At 38.2% G+C, this 20463-nt stretch overlaps 2 protein-coding genes across 5 annotated transcripts in view; both read left to right on the top strand.

The window, feature by feature from the left end:
* The window catches only part of LOC108440898, a 2481-nt gene extending 60 nt beyond the window's left edge, over window positions 1-2421 (top strand). Inside the window, exons 1-6 of one of the 2 annotated variants that reach the window (XM_017720091.2) lie at window positions 1-278; window positions 371-405; window positions 538-587; window positions 696-1087; window positions 1434-1571; window positions 2026-2421. The exon at window positions 1-278 is cut by the window's left edge and continues 60 nt beyond it. In XM_017720091.2, coding sequence (XP_017575580.2) covers window positions 401-405; window positions 538-587; window positions 696-1087; window positions 1434-1571; window positions 2026-2079 — 639 coding nt within the window. In that variant the 5' untranslated portion in view covers window positions 1-278; window positions 371-400 and the 3' untranslated portion in view covers window positions 2080-2421. Of the gene's footprint in view, window positions 284-370; window positions 406-537; window positions 588-695; window positions 1088-1433; window positions 1572-2025 lie in introns of both variants that reach the window. The other variant, XM_017720092.2, reaches the window with a different exon arrangement.
* An 884-nt stretch (window positions 2422-3305) lies between these two features.
* Window positions 3306-6505, top strand: LOC108440896. 3 transcript variants are annotated; one of them, XM_017720090.2, is made up of 5 exons: window positions 3306-3409; window positions 3492-3523; window positions 3756-3873; window positions 5354-5527; window positions 5659-6505. In XM_017720090.2, exons 1-5 carry the CDS (start codon window positions 3386-3388, stop codon window positions 6310-6312), a joined length of 1002 nt encoding a protein of 333 aa, XP_017575579.2. In that variant the 5' UTR covers window positions 3306-3385; the 3' UTR covers window positions 6313-6505. The 3 variants fall into 3 exon arrangements, with proteins under 3 accessions (XP_017575579.2, XP_017575578.2, XP_037396533.1); XM_037540636.1 differs by having other exon boundaries at window positions 3332-3409; window positions 3489-3523; XM_017720089.2 differs by having other exon boundaries at window positions 3492-3873.
* The last annotated feature ends 13958 nt before the right edge of the window (window positions 6506-20463 follow it).

Here is a 20463-nt window from a genome sequence, read left to right as displayed (position 1 = left end):
TCAGTTCGCTGTGGTGGCAGAATAACAACCCCAGCTTTATCGGTTGGTGATGAGGAGTTTTGCTATGGCGAGATGTTGACGATTTAACTTTAACGATTCACTCTGGATATCGGAGATCAGCGTTTAATTCCCCTCGTCGCGGTGGGCATATAGACCACCGTCGCTGCTGGCACTGGTCAGGACTCTTCACCATCTCCACAACAGCATTTGCACTATTTTCACTCGACTACGAACAACCGCTCCACCGCCAGCAGCTCTTAAAACTTCTTAAAGCTGAGGTGAGGTAATGAAGGCATTGCTGTTTCGTAGAAATGGATTTACTAGTTTAAAAAGAACAGAAATGACCTGGTGTTTCTCTTTTCTTCTTCAGAAAGGGTTTTGTGGGGCAGAACTGTTTGTCATGAGGTAACTAAGCTACATTTGATGTTCCTTCTCCATCAGAAGCCTACAGGCTACTAGGGTTCCTGTTAGTTAATGAGAATTACTGTATGAACTTTCATTGATGTCACTTTTTGGGTTTTTTCCATCACCATCTAGCCTACAAGACCAAATTAGGAAGGATTTCCTTCTTTCTGACCCGAAAAAAGGTAAAGTTTGTAAATCTTGGTGCTGCTGAGCTGGAAAACCACAAAGATCTCTGAAATGTGAGGACCATCAGTCTCATGTAAACATAATCTGTGCATTCGTTTGTTTAGATGGTGCGGTGAAATATCTGGAGAAGATTGTCAAAGTTGTTACGAAGCATAACCAGAAACGGATTGCGCTAAAAAAGGTGGAAAAATACAAATTCAGGATTGGATCATTTAAAGACACATCATACAGAAAGGAACCTGATCTTTTAGAGGAGTGGGAGCAGTTCTATCTTCCAGATCACATGAAAATGGAGGTGATCGGGTTTCTAGAGGAGTTCCCGTGTAATGCAGACAGTGCTCAGCTGGTTCTTATGGTGTGTGAAGATGGGAAAGTGTTTGCTTATGAAGATGAGCGGCTGCATCTGGTGGCCAACGATCTAAAAGAGCTCTTTGAGCATGGAGTCCAGTTTCCAGGCGCCAAGTACTACTACCGCGGCCAAAGCTTTGAAGATATGGTGAGAAAGATCACAGTTCAGATAGAAATGATAATGAGTTCCATCCTGCTTCATTTTAATGATCTGTTATCGATGGTGTACACGTGGTCATATTGATAACAAGCTAGAGAAACTTTATAAATCACAACTCTCTATTATAACCAGGGTTACAACCTAACGGCTCAACCTGAGTTGATATAAAGGCAGAAACATAAAGGCATTGGTCAATAAATATTTAATTGTTGAATTAATGTTGAGTCAGTTAAACATCTATATTAGTCTGTCCACATACATTAAACACACATAAAGGGATATTTAAGTCATTATGGATATCTGATGAGTAATGTTTCTTACTGTCACTGTTTAGACAGACGACGACTGGGATAAGGTGAAACAATCTGAAGCAGTGATTGCAAGCACCAAAGAACACCAGGATATGGTAAAGCGCATGAAGACTTCCTACTTGCAAAACTTGGAGATTATCAAACAGAGACAGCAAGGAGTGGTAAGAATAACATTGGCAGAACAAGTTCTCTGTTTCTGACTTGAGAAATAAAAGAAACTCTCAGTGTAAAGAGTCAGGCAATGTCTAAAAAACGTTGTTCCCCAGTTAAATTAGTCTTTACTGTGCCACTATACTTAGTACAATGGATAAAATTCTTAAACATTTCTGTCCCGGTGTTCTTTTCCGTATGATTATGGCATCTTTGTAGCTTTGTATCTTTAGTCATTTTCGAGTGCCAGAGTAGGAAAGTGATGCTGGTGCCACTAGAACTCTTCATCACTTGTGTCGCTGTGCTGTCAGGCAGGGGATTAGAAAGAATAACTAGAAACTATAAGTCTGACTATTCCTTAAAACAGTGTTTTAATATGATGGCATCATATCAGTTAATAATGGACAGTTGTTTAATGAATTGTTCTCTTTTGTTCCTTCTTTGTTTCTGTATGTTGTCCTACAGCTGCACCCTGCTGAGATGGAAAGAGATCCGTGTGTACCAGTACCTGTTTTGTGAAAGATCAAGGTGTGGGCCTGACATGGTCTGATCCATGTTTGCTTTAAGAAGTATTAATATTGCAGTCTTCAAAGCAAAAAAGATGTAAACACACTTCATTGAATACATTTTATCAACCTAATCAAGAGGTCTGTTAGCTTAAGCCCTAGCACAGAATTGTAGATTGGTTAGAGCGTATATGTGCCATATGAAACCCTACAACTTGCTGTAATGTTCAGAGGCTCATTAAATCTTTAAATAGCAAAATTGTATGTATGTCTTGTATATCTGTGTAACAGTCTTTATGGATACATGATGGATACTCATAATGATAAACTGATCATTAAAAGGTAGTAATTCTAACTGCTCTGTCATTATTTCTTTTTTTTAATTTATATTTCCGTTCTAATCACACCACTGGTATGTGAACGATATCTTCTAAATGATTACATCTTTGTGCAACAGTGGGTGGGGAGAAATAAAATTCACCAATATTTTCATACTTCACCTTCCACTACCACCGCCTCCACCCATCATTAACCAAACACTCCCTAATAAAACATTTCACTCAGAATTACATAACAGTACCGATAGAAAACATATGATTTCCAGTTCATGTTAACTGTAAGCTGTGGAAGTGATTGTGTAACAGATCAAAATGCTATGAACAACAAAAAAAAGAAAGTTCAGTAACAATCACAGTTGCAACTTACAGCATCAGTTATGCAGGTGATTCATGATAGGTTGAATGCCAATTAGTGGTACTGTATATCTCTGGTATAATACATATTTTTTAATAACAGTCATTTGATGTATGAGTAACATGAGGCAGCCAAGTTCCAAAGAGGTCAAATAGTTTTTGTCTGAAGTGCTGGTCACAAAAACTGCTGAAGTGTCAAGGAAAACATGCTCCAATTAAAACATCAGTCAAACTACATCAGCAAAGGGTAACAGTGTTTTGAATTCAATGGAAATCAGACTGCCTGAAGAAACACACCCTGCACCATTAAAACATAGGAAATAGATTGTTAGAGGAGTTGTCTTTCATCTCTGTTAGCACTGAGGGCAGCAGAGATTTATAATATAAAATAAGTGAAGTCTCCAGACGCTCTGCCATGTAGGTCCATTTGGTCCTTGATGGTCGTTTTAATATTTTATCTGTACTTGTGGGTTCACAGGCTCAAACAGCTATTGTGGGAGCTTTCCTGATGCTTTCCGGTATATTCAAAAGTGAAAGAGAAAGTAAATATAGAACTGACCACTCCTTTTCAGAGAAGTCACAGTCAGCATAAAACAAACAGAGTCACTTGGCAGCCGCTTTACACTGATGTCTGCTTCTGAGATGGCAGAGGTAACACTACTCTCTTTTCTGCAATCTGTGTTTGCTGTTGTGCTGCAGCTGGATAATATATGTTAAACTTCTTTAATAGCAGGGACAAGGGAATAAACTGACAAAAGAAGAGAGGTAAGCCGCATTCTTTTAATCAAATTATAGATGTTTACTTGCTTATTGAGACCCTTTGAAGACTGATCCTGTCACAGGAACATCAGCTACCAACACCTGTGTCCAAACTGGATTTGTTTCTGTTGTGCTGTCACATAATAGTTATGTTGTAAAGGGACTCTTAACAGTAGAGAATGCAGCAGCTGGTTTCCCTTCTCCTTTTTTCTCGTGTGTTTCTAAATATTTTCAACAGGGCAAGGTTGTTACTGATAAAACAAGCTTTCCCCCAAAATGCATTTTTCATCTTCAACCAAGCCACAGAGTTTGTTACAGAAGCTGACGACATTGAAGGACATGATCTTTTGGAAAAGGTATGGAACTTAATCTCTCATACTGCCGCAATCTTGGAACCTAAAGACACGGTTAGGACTTTGTTGGTTTATAAGTGATTTAAGTGATACTTTTTTTTTTAATCCCACAACTGGGGAAATTCCACCTCTGCATTTAACCCATCCGTGAAGTGAAACACCACATACACACTAGTGAATACACACACACACACTAGGGGGCAGTGAGCACACTTACCTGGAGCAGTGGGCAGCCCTATCCATGGCGCCCAGGGAGCAATTGGGGGTCAGGTGTCTTGCTCAAGGACACCTCAGTCATGGACTGTCAGTGCTGGGGATCAAACCGGCAACCTTCTGGTCACAGGGCCAGTTCCCTATCCTCCGGCCCACAACTGCCCCCTTTATCACCATTGATTTTCAATAATTAAATTTTAAATACCTACCATTATACTTGGCCTTTAGCCAAAATCATATTCGCAAACAGCATAAATGTCAACAAAGTTGTCATTAACTACTTATCGTTGTATTCAAAGCTCAGTGAGAATTTTTAGGGAATAGCATGCAGTTCCTCCCAGTACCTCATTTACATATTATTTACATGAAGCACTCCCTAATTCATGCAGATGTTTCGATAGCATTCAGCAGCTCATTAGCCAGTGGTTGTGCTCATAGGTGGAGTTTGAGGTTGAGCAGTAACTTACTGACCCCCTTACTCACCAAACTTTAAAGTGTTCATGTTAGAGCGACTGGAAAGGATAACATTTGAAATACAGTTATGTCTTTGTTTTTAAGACAGTAGATGATGTGATTCTACAATGTGATTATTTTGCTAAAATGCTGTATTATTAGATAAGATGGTTCCTGGACTAACTCTGTTAGGAGTATAAAACAAAAGCACACTGTAATACATCTTTACATTGAACAACAGTAATGTCATTTCATGTTTAGACCAATGTTCATGCAAAATAAGTACATTTACTTTTGGACTGCATTGCCCAAAATCACAAATTATTACTGTTACTATTTTTTTCAGTTTTTATTTGTATTATTGGCATTTTGGTGTTATAGATCATATTGATAATAGTTTTGATTAGCTAATTGCAAATCAAAAAAACTTATTAAGCTTCAAATGTTTATACTCTAATTTACATGCATTCGTACCAGATAAAAGTTAGATTGTATGGATATGCCAAAGATGAAATTGATGAATAACGTAACTGTCAGAAATTGGTGTGCAGATTTGACTGTGCTCAACTTTGATGAATAAGGGCCGCTAAATCTACTTTATTTTAAAAAGAGAAACTGTATCATCTAAGTTTAGTATATCCATTGCACTAGAAATGTAACATAAGGCACTACTGAATGAAGTAGTGAAGTACATTTATTTCATTATGCTACAATTGCATGATTTCATATTCACATTAAACTGGTTTGGTACTATTACAGATAAATGGCGGTTGATTCAGTCTGTATGCTCAGGCTTATGTTGTTTATTTTTTCTAAGATGCTCCACAGCATCTTGTTCTTAGGGAACATTAATGCTGCAAAATACCCCCCAGATGTCATCTTTGTGGACAGGGAAATATATGATAAAAGCAAGAAGGCTTTCCCAAAACCATTCGACAGATACAACAGTCATGTGCCTCTGCGGACACCTTTCTCCTACTTACTGGAATTGGTGAGTGAAATCTTCCGAAACCTTAGAATGCAACAGGAGAAACAATAAAAGCTTCGCAACCTCATTACCAATAAATGATTTGTTCCTAACTTTGGCATTAGTGTAGTTTTACTGTTTCCACATTTTTCCAGATTGTAAGATACTACGGTGCACATGAAGAAGAAGAAGAAAATGATCAAGAAAAAGAAGAAAGAGTGAAAGCTATACTTTGTGAAATATTGAATGGATGTAAAAAGTCAGGCATTCAATACCCCTTGATTTCATCTGTCATTTCCATCTGTCACGTGTCCAATAGGAGGTACTATGGAGGGTCCCTGACCTGTCCAGGTGAAATAGAGAGACAGATCATGACTGCTGTGTCCTGCCTGCATGTTTGGCATTCGTATGTTTCGTCTGCTGTTTTGGGTGTGTTTCCTGAAGACACCACTGAGGCCAGGTTTCCAGAAGGTGACATAAACCTGCCAGAGTCAGTTGTGTGTAGGGCCTATGACATAGAGAACCTCAGAGAGGTGAAACCTCCCTGTATGCTCTGCCATGAGCTTTATTCTCTGCCCGAACACACACATAACAGAAATAAGCCTGGCAACTGTGCTGAAACTGAGGCAATAAGTAGTCTTCTTAAATATGAGGAAAGGGTCAAAAGAGAAACTACAATGAAGGGAAGTGTTCTCAGAAAAGATGAGATTAAGAAGAGAATGAGTGCCTATTTCGACAGTAAAATGAATGACAGGATGTCAGAAAGGGGAAATCGAGACATTTATGACATCAACAAGATATATGATTAGTCAGCCATATGCAAGCTCATGTTAGAAAATTTTGATTGATTTGAAATATCTCAGTAAAGAAATAAATGTAAGATGCCCTTAATCAGCTTAAGGACAAGCAAATAACAATTCTTATGACACAAAATACCTGCATAGACTTCAAATGTATTTCTGTTCTGTGTGAAGCTGTACAGAATAAAAATAATTAATCATTTTTGTGTGCTCATTTGCATTTATTTGCTTGAAAAATCCGTCTCTTTGTCATTTTTACATTTAAAAAAATTAGGGTGGGGCTGAACTGGAAACAGGCAGTGTTCTTTAATTTTACTTGGGTGGAGGCGAGTATCAGGGACATTTACAGGTCAACTCTGAACAGCATGTTTCAAAGCCTGTTGTGATGAGTGCATTCAAACACTATCAACCATGTCTTAAAAGCCCTGCAAGATGAAATTTAGAATTTAGAATTTAGATGTTTACTTTAGTCCTTCAGAGTAATACAGCAATGAGGGGGCTTACTTTCAGTAAAGTCATTCATACTCTAACCTTAACTATCGTTTTTGAAACTTGACATGAGTTATGACTGAAATACAATAAGCCTATTTCCAAAAAGTCCTTTTCTTATCCCAGCTGGGGCCTATTAGACAATCAGCCTAGATTTCATTTTAACCATCCATTAAAACTATTGAGATACAGCTGAATATCACAGGTAGTTATTTAGGAAGTACAATGAGCAATAGCACTAAACCTGACCTTCCTGCTTAAGTGGATGTTTTAAACACCACTATGAGTTACAAAGAAACGGTAACTAATGTCCTGATACATGCATCTCTGTTGTAGTGTAACCCTGAAGTAGAATATAGCTTGCACCTTTGGGGATCCACCTGTACAACTGTGAAGTTTAGTTTCAAAAAACATATCGGTAGAACTGCATGTAAGGAGCTTCATGAAATGGATTTCCATGGCTGCGTAGCTTCATACAAGCCTCACAAGCCAAGCGTCAGGGAGGAATGTGGAGAGCATGCTGCCACTGGACTCCGGAGCAGTGGAAACATATTCTGTGGAGTGACGAATCACGCTTCTCTATCTGGCAGTCTGAAGTCTGGGTTTGATGAATGTCTGATGAATGACTGCCTTGGGCCAACTGTAAAGTTTAGTGGAGGAGGAATAATGATATGGGGTTATTTTTCAGGTGTTGAGCTAGACCCCTTAGTTCCAGTGAAGGGAAATCTTAATGCTTCAACATACCCAGACATTTTGGACAATTGTGTGCATCCAACTTTGTGGGAACAGTTTGGTGAAGGCTCTTTTCTCTTCCAACTTGACCATCGAACAGCTTTGGGATGAATTAGAACAGAGATTTTGGGGTAGGCCCTCATCATTGCATGATAAATGGACCGGAAATGTCCTAAAATTAATTAGAACAAAAGCTGGTTCCATTCATTTACATTAAAAGTAGAGTATGTTTTTTTTTCTTTCACCTGTAAATTTCCCATTTTTGAGATAGGAGGTTTTGTTCCAACAACAGTGATTTGATTGTGTGTTTAATATGATCAATTTTGACTGATCAGCAAGATGATGTCTATGAGTTTAAAATGCTAATGTAAATTAACTTCATTTTTGATATGTATTTGGGCATATACACATGGGTCATATTAGAATTTTAAAGGTGGGCTGCACCATTTTTTTTACATTGGTGTCAACAGTGTAAGAGAAATATTGTTCAGTTTTTGTTCACTTTATTTCTTAAATCTCTCAGTATACACTCTGATCTATTTTGGCTCCGACACTGATAATGTGTTTTCATATGACACTTGTGTGAAAGCCAGCTTTCCATCGTTGCTTGTTATCAGATTACGTTCAGAACTATTAAAAAGGCTGTTAGGAGCTGCAAATGTGGGTTTACATGCACCAATGCCTAAGACCCAAATTAGACCTCCATATCAGAAGTCTGTAGTTATCTGGTCATGTCTTTATGCCTCAAAGGTCTTCTTCTTGTACAAGGTTTATTTGAAGAGACCGTAAAGAGACAGTGAATTTAGGTTCCCAAAAGGCTCACCATGTCAGAAGTCTGAAATAATCTGATCATGTCTTTCTTGCTTCTCTACACTTCACTACTCTTCTACTTGCACTTTTCTATTTTTTGTTATCTCTTCTGTACAGTGTCTTTTTTCAAAACTCCCTTGTTTTACTATGCAAAACAAAGAATGCAAGGTGAAGTGAAGCGTTCAAAATGAGATCACCAGACCACCACAGAGTGAAACTACAGGAAAGTCCATTGTTTCTTAAGTGGTGTCAGAAGTAGAATCTGACAATCTGGACAATTGAGGGACTTTGAGATCCCTGAAAGCCTCAAATCAAAATGGTGAGATGTCTCTGAAAAGAAACTTTAATAGCATATTATGGCAATTGGGTCTACTGGAAAAACAGAAGCTCAATGTTACAGTGCTTTATTTTTGTTTATTTTGCCTTTGACATATAATTCCTGACTTTTGGTGATCTTTACTTGTAACAGTGGAACAAGCAAGGAGGCAAAATGCAGTTGTGAGTTACATTTATTGCAGTCTAAGTAACAACTTGACATTGAAGTAAATGTCAAACTGTCAGCTTTGTGAGCAAAACAACAGAATAACTTTGAAAGATGAGGAACCAATGAATGAAACCACTCATAGTCTGTAATTTGTCTTAAAATGCAGAACAAACAGCAAGAGAAATAAACAGTGCAGGGCAAAGATAAAGGTGAACTTTAACTGAACTTTATATACACAATGAACACTAACTAGAAATACCTGGGGTAATGATAAGTGGGAGGAATTAAAACAAACAGTGACCAGACCTGGAACATGAATGCTGCAGGTGGACTGGGGCCTGGACATAGACCAATGACAGGAAGTAGCTGGGGACACAGCCCTGAGGCATGAACCATGGACTGTATGGTTTTCTGTTGTCTTGCTCTCTTGTTTTTCTCTCTTTTGTTCCACCTATGCTTCTACTGTAATAGGTGGAGCTTGGAGCCTTCTGATTTGTTGTAGCACAGGGTGTTCCAGCTATACCAAGGCCAGAGGAAAGCAAGATGGTTGTCTGCTTTGGTTGTTGTCTTGTGTTTGTGTCCACCATCCCACTGACCAGACCAAACCCCACACTTCTGATTACCTTGCCTTAGCCATTACTTGTAATCATGCATAAGGTAACTTTGTTTCACAAGTAGGGGGTGTGCTCTGTTATGTTGTTTAGCTTTTCTTGGTTTGGTTCAGCGAGACAGGTTAGTAAATTGTATTTTTGTTTGATTCTGGATATGATTAGCTTGTTTCTAGCTGGTTTTGGGCATCAGCTCTCCCCCAAAGCCATTTATAATTACTTAATAAATTGTATTATATTGCATCTAATCAAAAGATTGCATAACATAAACAGTTTTTCCCCTTTTCTGCTAGATCTTCCTATGTTGCATTGAAAGAATGGCAATTCAAGTCTGTTTGATGAAAGAAGTAGATGTTGAAATTTTTACATCTTTTCTGGGTTCATGGTGTCTTGGTCTAGCAGCTGGGTGGGTGTTTGCCTTTTTTATGTATGGCCTCTTTGTTTAAAACCCCTAGACCTATGAGGTTGTAACATCAATTGGCCCTAGACTGGGTTGGAAGTACATTAAGGCACTAGAGAAACCAGGCAGCTGACACCAGAACATCTAGGGACCAGGAACATGAACTGTCTTGGGGACCTGAACTGGTTGAGGGACATTTATTATAAGTACGCACAAGGCCACACAGACACATAGTCAGGGGGCTGGGTAAACGCAAGAGACTGAAACATCATCTGCTCAGGCCTAAGTGGGGGGATACAGGCTGAACTGAGGTCCCAAGAGCAGATGCAGTTTGAATGGTGGCAATGTCAAGCTTGTTGTAGCTTTCTGGGTGTAACTTCTGGACCGATGTCCCAGCTGATAATTTTCACTAAGAAACAAAATTTTGTTCATAAAGCATTTTTCTAAGTCATTGTAACTAAAGTATGCTAGGTCATTACTAGGGTAAGCACAGATGGACATGGTGCCAGTGTGGTCGAGTGACTCAAGTTTCATCAGAAAAAAGTATATCAGAGTGGGACAGAGTGCAGCAGCAAGCAAACTTTACCTTTATATGTATGTTATGTGATTCGTTGATAATGCATGCAAAAAAGTAGACATACAGTATTTTTCTCAGCATGAGTTTAGAAAGATCTTTGCATGTAAGCCAATATTCCCATACATTTTAAAACTCCATAGTCAAAACCAAAATAAATACTTAAATTTGTGAGTTTCTTTGGTGGCTTGGGCAGCCATCTTGCTGTTTTTCCCCTTCATAACAGTCCATTTGCAGTGCGCCTCTGAAAAACCTCCATTTGGAGGGCCATGCAGCCCTAATACACCCTACCCCTTTATCTCAACAAAACCCACCCCCTAGACATAAATGAGGCTGAGGAATGGGAGAAGGATAGACCATGGGCAGGGGTAGTGGTGAGCTCCATGCCCATTGTGTTACCATCAGCCATCCCAGACCAGAAACTAGGGTCTGGCTTACAGGTAAAACAGGGCTGAAGCAATGTATACCCCCAAAATCTTCCTTTACCTTCCTCAGCTGTGCCATAAAGTCTTTTGCAGCGTGTTCAGTCACCAGGTGCTGGAAAATATTCTATACAGTAACTAGAGCTGAGGCACCAGGTTTTTGGAGGGCTGTGCATTAGCTAATTAGCTCACCTTGCTAAACCCCTCCCCTAAATAAAAATTGTGCAATTGTAGTTTAGCAACTGTAGCCAGACTCAGCATGGCTACAGTGAATGAATTGGTAGCCAGCAGCACTAATGACCCCCACCCACACATATGGAGATGTATTTTACACACTTGATGAGACAGACTGTCAGAATCACCTGTAATAAGTAATACATTGTTCTTTATGATTCTGCATATTCTCCAGAACACAATATTTAGACTAGCAAGATGAGATATGGACCAATGCCAAGCAAATAAAATACCCCTAAAAGCAGACTAGATGGAGAATATCCAAATCAGAAGAAATGATGTGTGATAAATTCAATGTTCTGCCCATAGTTCTTTACTGTCTTTACTATCTATCACAAATAATAAGATTACTTATCATTGCCTGAAGTCTGTTACTGGAGACGGTTAATGAAGACCTCTCCTGTGGAGTACTGCAGAATTTTGAAACCCAACCCTTCAGCATTATAGATTCAGAATCAGTAAGTGCCCTTAACAGCAGTGACTCAGCTAAATGGTGCCTGTGAACGCTAAGTGTGGTGCTAAGATTCATATTTCATCTGCCTCTGTTGGTAAAAGCACATTTTCTCTTTCATATAATTACATAAAACAATTCAGAATATATTACAAGCAATCAAGTAAAAGGGTGCATAAAAGGACATTAAAGGAGAATTTTATGTATAAATGATTCCAATATCTGTTTATTTGGATAAGCTGTGAAAGAAATCTATGAAAATGCAGCTTTATGCAGTGATGCACTGTGGAATAACAGTATGAAATGCTCATTGTTATCTCAAGTTCATCACTTGCTAAGGTATCACTTGGCCACTGCTGTGGTGTCATCGGTGATTGCTACACTGTTGCTATTTTATTGCTGTTGTGTTCCAGGTGGTTGCTAATGTGTCACTAGGCTACGGTTGTTGTGTCCCAGGTGGTTGTTAAGGTGTTGCTTGCCTATTACTATGCTATCCATGGTGGTGGCTAACATGCACGTATATGTGCGTGCAAGTATGTATGTGAGTCTGTATGTAATGTCTATAAAGTTCAGTGTGAGAGATTTTCTTTGTGATATCATTTGCAGACGTCATAAAGATTAGTAATTGTAAATTGGAATTGTTTTAATTTTTTGCACTCTTTTTCTATGTTTGAACCAGTGTTCCACCAAAACTGCGGTTGGTTATGCAAAGTTTTGTGATTCTAGCTTGAAAACGTCTTGTTCGAATTTTCTTATTTCACCATTCTATATAAAACCATCTACAGCACATTCTCCATCAATCTGAAGAACCTTTACATGATGCAAAGAACCCTTTAATCATGCAAAGTGATCTTTGAGTGTTAATGGTTCAATGTAGAACAAAAGCAGTAATCCCATCCACAATATAAGGACGCAACCTCCAGTTTTATTTCAGTAGCTCAAACTGACTTTCACTGCAGGTCAGATAGGTCACCTTTCATTATATAAGAATACTTAGAACTACAGAGAAACCTTTCTATTAAAATTATTAATAAAGGTACCAGGAAGGGTTCTTTTTCACAATTCCAAAATAAAGGACCACTTAAGTTTGTTAAAAAATAGTTTTAGTGGCAGGTTCTTTAGAGAACCCATTTTATATATGTGTGAATGTGAAGCGTTTTTTTTTTAAGAAAGAACCTTCATATATTACACACTTTAAAAAGATGGTTCTTTTAGGGTTCTCTAGGAAAGGCAATGATTGTATTTATTGTATTTCATGCTTAAACAATACTTTGCAGGGTGAAATGGTTCTTCAGATTGATGATTGCTTATATATGGTTCTATATAGGACCTTTTCAGAAATGGTTCTATTTAGTATCAAACAGGGTTCTTCTCTTGTTGCAAGCTTGATATTGTAAAAAAAAAGAGTTGAGTCAAAAGTTCACACAACTCAAACTTCTTTGTTGAGTCAAAAATTTTCCAAGCTACTGTTTCTAGATCTGCATCTCGGTTAGATAAACTAAACTGAATGTGTTTTATTTTTATCCCCACTAGCTGGCGCTCCTATCACACAGTCCCATCTGGCATATTCTCCTCTTGGGTTTCTGAATAATGGACAGATGTGGTATTGCTGTGATTCAAATTCACAACCTCCTGATGTTGGGATGAATTATTACATAGCTGCACCACATGAGATGATACCACACTTCAAAGTCAAAACAGCAAATATTATCTCCAGTGTATTAAACATTTTTAGACACAAAATATGAGTTGCTTCATGTGTTCCTGAGCGGTGCAGTGGACTGAGCTGTCTACCCAACAGGAGGTTGTGAGTTTGAGCCCCAGTGATGCGATAGCCATCCATGAGTGTGTACTCAATGTCTCGCAGGATGGTGTGATGGAGAGACTATTGGCTGGTGAAGAAGTTGAGTGTAAAAAAACAGGTTCATTTTATTTAACTGAGATGCAGAACTACAAACATTAAGAGAATTTTTGACTCAACTAAAAAATTTGAGTTGTGTGTCTTCAAGTTGAGTCAACTCAAAAAAAGCCATGTAATCAGTTACTATATCATTTTGAGTAGAGCTGACCTATCATTTTTTACAGTGAACTTGTGCTCCAGTCAGGCTTCCAGTACTTGACATTACTGGAGATTCCTTCACCACTCATGGCCTGACAAGGACCAGTGACAGCTCAACCAGAGGTTTTGTTAAAGGTGGTTGGAAGCTCAGTCAAAATAGAAAAGATAATGGATTTATCAGCATTTCAATTGATCAAAGAAGCTTCTGTGTTAAGAAGTGCTGAAGCCAGAATGAGCAGACACCATGAACAAACAAGACAAGATCAGCACCTCTGCCTAACTACGGAACCAAAACATCATCTCCAATCAGAGTGGGCATGTTTTTAAGAATCCCCAGCCACCAACGTCCATCTCCAGGCAGGTTAGGAGGTCCACTTTGTCCCAAGCTAAAAACACCTGTTCACTCCAAAACAGAGAGCGCACTGGACATCATGATTAAAGGTGTGGGCCTGAGTAGGAGAGATGCCAGCTCCTCCTGCTGAGCCCAAACCAAGGAAGCACATATTTCAGAGAAGGTGTGCTGGGTTCCTTAGAGCTCTTCCAAAGAATCAGCATGAGTAAGTGGAGAAGCATAACAAGATGATCAGTGAAACCTGGACCCTCATCAATTACATTTTTGCAGAAGACATGCTAAGATAAGGCAAGATCAGGACTTCTGCCTGCCTACACAACCAGGACATTATCTCCCAGGGGAATGAGGATGATTTCATGAAGCCCCAACCACCAGTGCATCTCCAAGCAGGTTAGGAGGTCCACTTTGTCCCAAGCTGCAGCTCCTGTTCACTCAAAACCAGAGAGCTCACTGGACATCTTCATTAAAGGTGTGGCCCTGACTAAGAGAGATGCTTCTGCCATCATTCAGCCAGCTCCTCCTGCTGAACCCAAACCAAGGAAGCATATGTCTCAAATGAAGGCATGCTGAGTTCCTTAGAGCTCAAGAATCAGGATGAACAAGTGGAGAACTATCAGAAAACACAGGGCTTAAATACAGGAACAATGAGGGCAAAAAGAAACAGGTGAAAACAATCAAGGGTGGAGTTTGTAAACAAGGGGCCAGGACAGACAAGAATCAAAACAAGCAAGCACATGAACAAAACCAAAACCAAACAAAAGCACATGGAAGACTGGAAGGGGCCAGTCATGACAAACACAAACACAGGGACTCATGATGGTCTTGCAGGTTCTCTGAAAACTTACAACACATGAATAATCAATAAATAAACACCTGAAATATAAGCTTTAACAGTAGATCAATCGAGTTTATGTACACTGTCAGCAATGAAAAATTTTATCTTTATTGTTTTGCCAATAAACAAAAGCCTCATGTACAGTACCCTTTTTACCCCTACACTTTTTTAAGTGTTACCTTGCCTCTTGGAACTTAGGTCGGGAGTAAAGGGTTAGTTGTTAAAATCTTCCTCTATTAAATGGGACAACTCTCAAATATAAAGGACATTACTTTATTAACAGGCTACTACTACTAGGCTCTGTAGACAAACCTGCCAGTCTGCAGTGATAGCAGCGGAGGGTAAAGTTCAGCTCCTCACTGCTGGTCTTTAGTTAAATTTAGGGCACCATATGCCTCCAAAGAGGGAGGATGGACAATTATTTATTATTGCCCACCCCTATTCTTCAGTGATATGAAGCTGAAGTCAGCTATTCGTTGGTGTCTCAGTGTTACACCTTAAATGGAGCAGCAGTTACATTCTGGCGTGTCAGGCATCAGTCAGCACTGCTGGACTATTTAAGGTGGAACGGGAAATTTAGCTAGCTACATACCAAGTACATTAGTGATTGTTATGCTTCCTATGGAGAAAAGGACCATAATACAGTAAGATAACAGTAAGAAAATACAATGGTTACTGTAATTTTAACTGAGAAAATATTCACATTTGTGGGTGTCTTTGGTCACTTGCACAGCTGACATAGTTTTTCTTTTTTTGTCATAACATTGTTTGGAGTGTGGTTAACACTTCACTCTACTCCTCTATCTCAACAAAAATCATAATGCACAAAATGGAGATCTAAGGTCCAAGTGGTAGGGGCGATGGGTGAAATTGGATTGTACCTTAATGTCTGACTGTCATATAACACACAAAGACATTTAATATTTAATGTTTTAGTGTCATGTGTAGACACCAATTTATTCCTGCATTTACATAATGCTGTGAAATTGTATGTAAAGATTACATGCTGGAGGTTAGGGAAGCAGCCTTGTGAAGTACCTTTGAGCAAGGCACCTAACGCCCAACTGCTCTCTGAGTGCTGTGGACAGGACTGCCAACCACACACTACCCGCTAGTGTGTATGTGTGTCTCACTGCATGGATTGGTTAAGTGCACAGGTGAAATTTCCCCATTGTGGGACTAACAAGGATCACTTCATTTTAATCTTATGTTTACCATGTAAGTGTGATTATATACACTAATGTTGATTGCTATGTTTTTGTAAGGTAAGAGAAAACTAAGTCCTCTTATCACAGTGGAAAAAACACTGCATTGGCCCAGTCATAGTGTTAAAGGGATATAGCCTGTGTTTGCATTTTGGTGCCATCTGCTGTGCTTAGAGGATCAGTGACAAGGGCAACTTCTTCAGTGAGTCACTGCACAGCGTTTTTAGTGTTTCTTGGAAAGTTAAGCAAAATATTTTAGAGCAGAAAAAACAAAATATGTATTTAAGAACTAATGGGTTACTTCTGTCTATTATAACTGTCATAAAACAGCTTCTTGTTTGTTTTATATTTGAAATGAAATTGAAACACCACGTGCACTATATGTAATGAGATCATGAAAGGTTTTGGTGTACAGAAGCATCCTCATGTAAGAATGTATTAGAGTTTCCTGGTCAGAACAGAAGTGATTATTGAAGTAATGGGGATACATTAACGATTTAACTTTCACACGTACGACTGTACTTTAAACAGTAGGTGGCGGAATTACTTTCTGCATTTAAAGCCATTGATTCCTGCTTTTGCATACTGTTGTAAAATTCTCTGTATGTAAAAACTTTCCTGTATGAATGTGATTTTAGTGGAGTTAGTTTTTTTTACAGTGTACATATGGAACAGTCTTAAAACTAATATTATGTAAGGTTTTTTAAAACACACCTTTATAAAAGAACTTACAATCTATAGCATAATTACATAGATATTAATCTTTAAGTGGTTCATTTTAATGTTTTAGGAATCACAGACACACAGCTATAAGCCCACATCAGTCCCTAGATGACAGCAGTGTTATGTGTATTGTGATGAGGAGCGATGTGGCCGACGCATGTGTTGAGAAAAGCTAAATTTATTCTAGGAAAATCCAGGGTCGTTGTCGAAATGGTCTAGGTTCAAATAGCCAATACGGAGAAAACAAGAATCAGACATGACTTAAATAAACACAGACTGTGAACACACTACACAAGAATACATATCAAATAATACATGCAGCACAAACAATACATGCAGCACAATCAAACAAAAAACAAGGGGCAAACACAGGGCTTAAATACAAGAGGGCTAACTAGGGACAACAGGACACAGGTTGAAACACAGGTGGGAACAATCAGGGGTGGAGTCAGAAAACAAGGGGGCAGGACTGGGAATCAAAACAAAGAACGCACATGGACATGTAAACAGATGCATACGGACAGGACTGGGAGGGGCCAATCGTGACATGATAGTGTAATAAAAAACATTAATAATGAAGTTAATTTTCAATGTAATGAACTTCTGTGATACATTACAGCTTAAAATCTCATGACAATCTACATTACAATTACTGACTTAACAAGAATTTTGCTACTTGCGTTACTCATATGTCTGTAAATCAATAATAATAAAGTTGATGTTTCCAAAAATGTATATATTTCCTTTCCTTTTTCCTTTACTAATTAGTTTTTCCCCTCTCAGAAACAACTTTCCTCAATTATTAACTGTCTGACATCTAATAAAGTGATCGACAAAGACAGAAAAAAAAAACAACTAAACAGGCCAGAATTCACTCGACCTCAGTCCAATCCAGAATGCATCATTTTATTTACTGAAGGCAAAACTGAAGGTAAAATGCCCCCAAAACAGGCAGAACCTAAAATCAGCGTTGGTAAAGGCTTGGCAAAGGAAAAAATAATCCAGGACCTGGTGATGTCTATGGGTTATAGACATCAGGAAGTCATTGACTACAAAGCATTTGTAACCAAATATTTTATTTATGACTGTTAGTTTGTCTGACTTCTTTTGAGCCTTTAAAAATATGGGGACTATGAATAAAATGAAATTTTGTAATTCATACACCATTAACCTGATTTTGTATAAATGGCCTCAAATTAAAGCTGAAAACTCATACATTTTTTTGCATAATTTATTGGGGCTACATGCAAATTTGGGTCTTAGAGGGATAAGTAGATTTGTAAAAAAAAAAAAAAAAATAAATAAATAAATAAGGCAGTTAGGGTTTTGGTTCTTAGTCTAAATTCTTAGTCTAATACCACTCTTACTGAGGACATCAAAAAAGTTGAAGAATGACACTGCTTTTTTCTAATTTCGTTCCAAACAAAACACATTCCATAGAGTGCTACTCTTTAAAATCAAGATAATTGGAATATTGGAATATTTCTTTATAGGTCACTTTTGCCACACCTGTATACTGTGTTCTGTACCAATGTTATTGTAGACTGTATGCTGTACCAGTATATACTGCATGCTGTATCAGTATATACACAACAGTGCACAAGCATATACTGAACACTCCATGCTGTACCAGTATACACTGAATACTGCACGCTACTCCTCATATTTGTATGTGGTATATCATCATATACTGAGTGCCAGACTACAAGGCAGGGGCATTAAAAGACTCAACCAATATCAATGGCCATTCAGACCCATCCCAAAACTTACTTCACTTCACTGAATTCAGGACAGTTCAGATTTTGCTGTGGACATTTCTATGAACATGAAAATGTCAAGCTAAAATAACTATTGGTTCATAAGGTAACAGACAAAGATTGGATGGATTATTTTTCCATAATTTTTCAAATGTTTCATATTAAAAGTCTGAGTAGGCTTATAGAGTACAGAAACTTAATGAGGGCTTTTCAGCAAAACCTGCCTTTATTCTTTTTGTCCATGTTTAATTCCAAGCATGCGTGATCAATCTGCTCTTCTTCACTGTTTATAGACATCACAATGTTCAGAATCGAATCTCTGAGTGAAGAGGCACCTTCACTGCTGTCATTCTCACATTTTGTTGACCATTTTGTTTTTGGAGTAGCCTGATTAAATGAAAAATCATGTTGTGTTAAATTCTTGCTCAATTATTATCCAGCATTTACATATATTTACACCCACAATAAAATGTGGGTCATCAACAGTGTATGTATCCATCGTTCAGGCACTTATGCCCAAAATCGCACAGTGCTGTTGATAAAAGATATTTGACACCTTTGCCTGTGATTTCCTAAGAACCTAATCACCAGTGGGCCCACCATGATAGAAGAATGACCTTATCTGATCGTTTCTATCTACTTAGATCTCTGGCTACTCTGAATGTCATCATTTAAAATGTTCTCCTATTTTCTGTCATCTGTTCTGTTTCTTGTGCTTCTGCTGCATGTGAGTTACATTAAATATATAAAGGCACTAAGTGAAATGAGCTAACTTTGGTTTATGTGTAGACCTGAGACGCAGAGCTTCATTTTCATAAAACGTCTTAGTACTCAGATTATATTGCAAGCAACAATGTACATGAATCCTGTACTTGAGAGACATAAATATTTTTCAAGTAAACACAGAAGTCCTCTTTTTATTTTCCTGTTTAAGTTAACATACAAAGGTAAAAAGTACTTGCTTTTGAATGAAAAGATCTGTGTTACATATTTCCATTATTTCATCAGACAGAAAAAATAAGCTTAAAAATAGGCTAAATGTCCTGTTTCCTAAAAGAACAATAATCATTTTTGATATTTCATAATAACTCAATTGATATTTTCATAGTAACTGCTTCTGTTACTCTTGAAACCATCTAGTTCACCTCGCAGTGCTTTCCTAGCAACACAAGTCACACACCATGAAAAAACATGAAACAGATACACAGCACTCGTACACAGTCTGACTTGCACCAACAAGACAGCCTTTGAACCATCCAATATTTTTTATTGCTAGCTTTCTCACTTCTATATGGGCACAACAGTTTAAAAAATCAGCCAGCGGATCCTTCACTAAGTATCCTGGCTTGCTGGTAACTATTACTGGCTGCTTTCAGCTGATGGTTAGTATAAGAAGTCAAAAATGAAGAAACTAAAACATTAAGTAACTCTTTATTGAGGCTGCAAATCCAGGAAAAAACACTGAAGACAAGAATGAAAAAGATTAAGAAAAAGCATCATTTAGTATGAAGTATGCTAGCAACTACATAAAATATGGATTCATCGCCACAGGTGATGGTAATGCCCCGTAACCATTCTATGCTAGGTAGGGACAAGCTATGAGGCAATGAAGTCATCCATTAACTCAAAGTCATTCCTCGACTACAGCTAATGAGCATCGCAACATCATACTGTGCTAAAAAGGCTGTTGAAAAGGCTGGTAAACACTGACATGGACGGCACTGAAACAGAGGAGTAGGGCTGTTCCTCTACTCCATTGAAGATGAATGTATACATATTATGTATGTTGGATTTGGCTATTCAAGAGCAGGCCACACATTCACTTGACCAGTAATAGAAATGTAATTATTGGCCTCCAACCTAAAATAAGAAAGATCTTATTCTGTTAGGTCTCCACACGCAAAAGTGAAAGGTAAGGTTGTCTTTAAAGGGTTGCAACCTAAAGCTGACATTAAAACAGCACAATACTTGGTGTCACTATTAAAAGAGATGGTTCTTTAGAGACACCACATGGGGGCCCCCTTG

This window comes from Pygocentrus nattereri, chromosome 1 (genome assembly GCF_015220715.1).
Source record: "Pygocentrus nattereri isolate fPygNat1 chromosome 1, fPygNat1.pri, whole genome shotgun sequence".
Lineage (NCBI taxonomy): Eukaryota > Metazoa > Chordata > Actinopteri > Characiformes > Serrasalmidae > Pygocentrus > Pygocentrus nattereri.
This window is presented reverse-complemented; position numbering and strand designations above follow the sequence as displayed.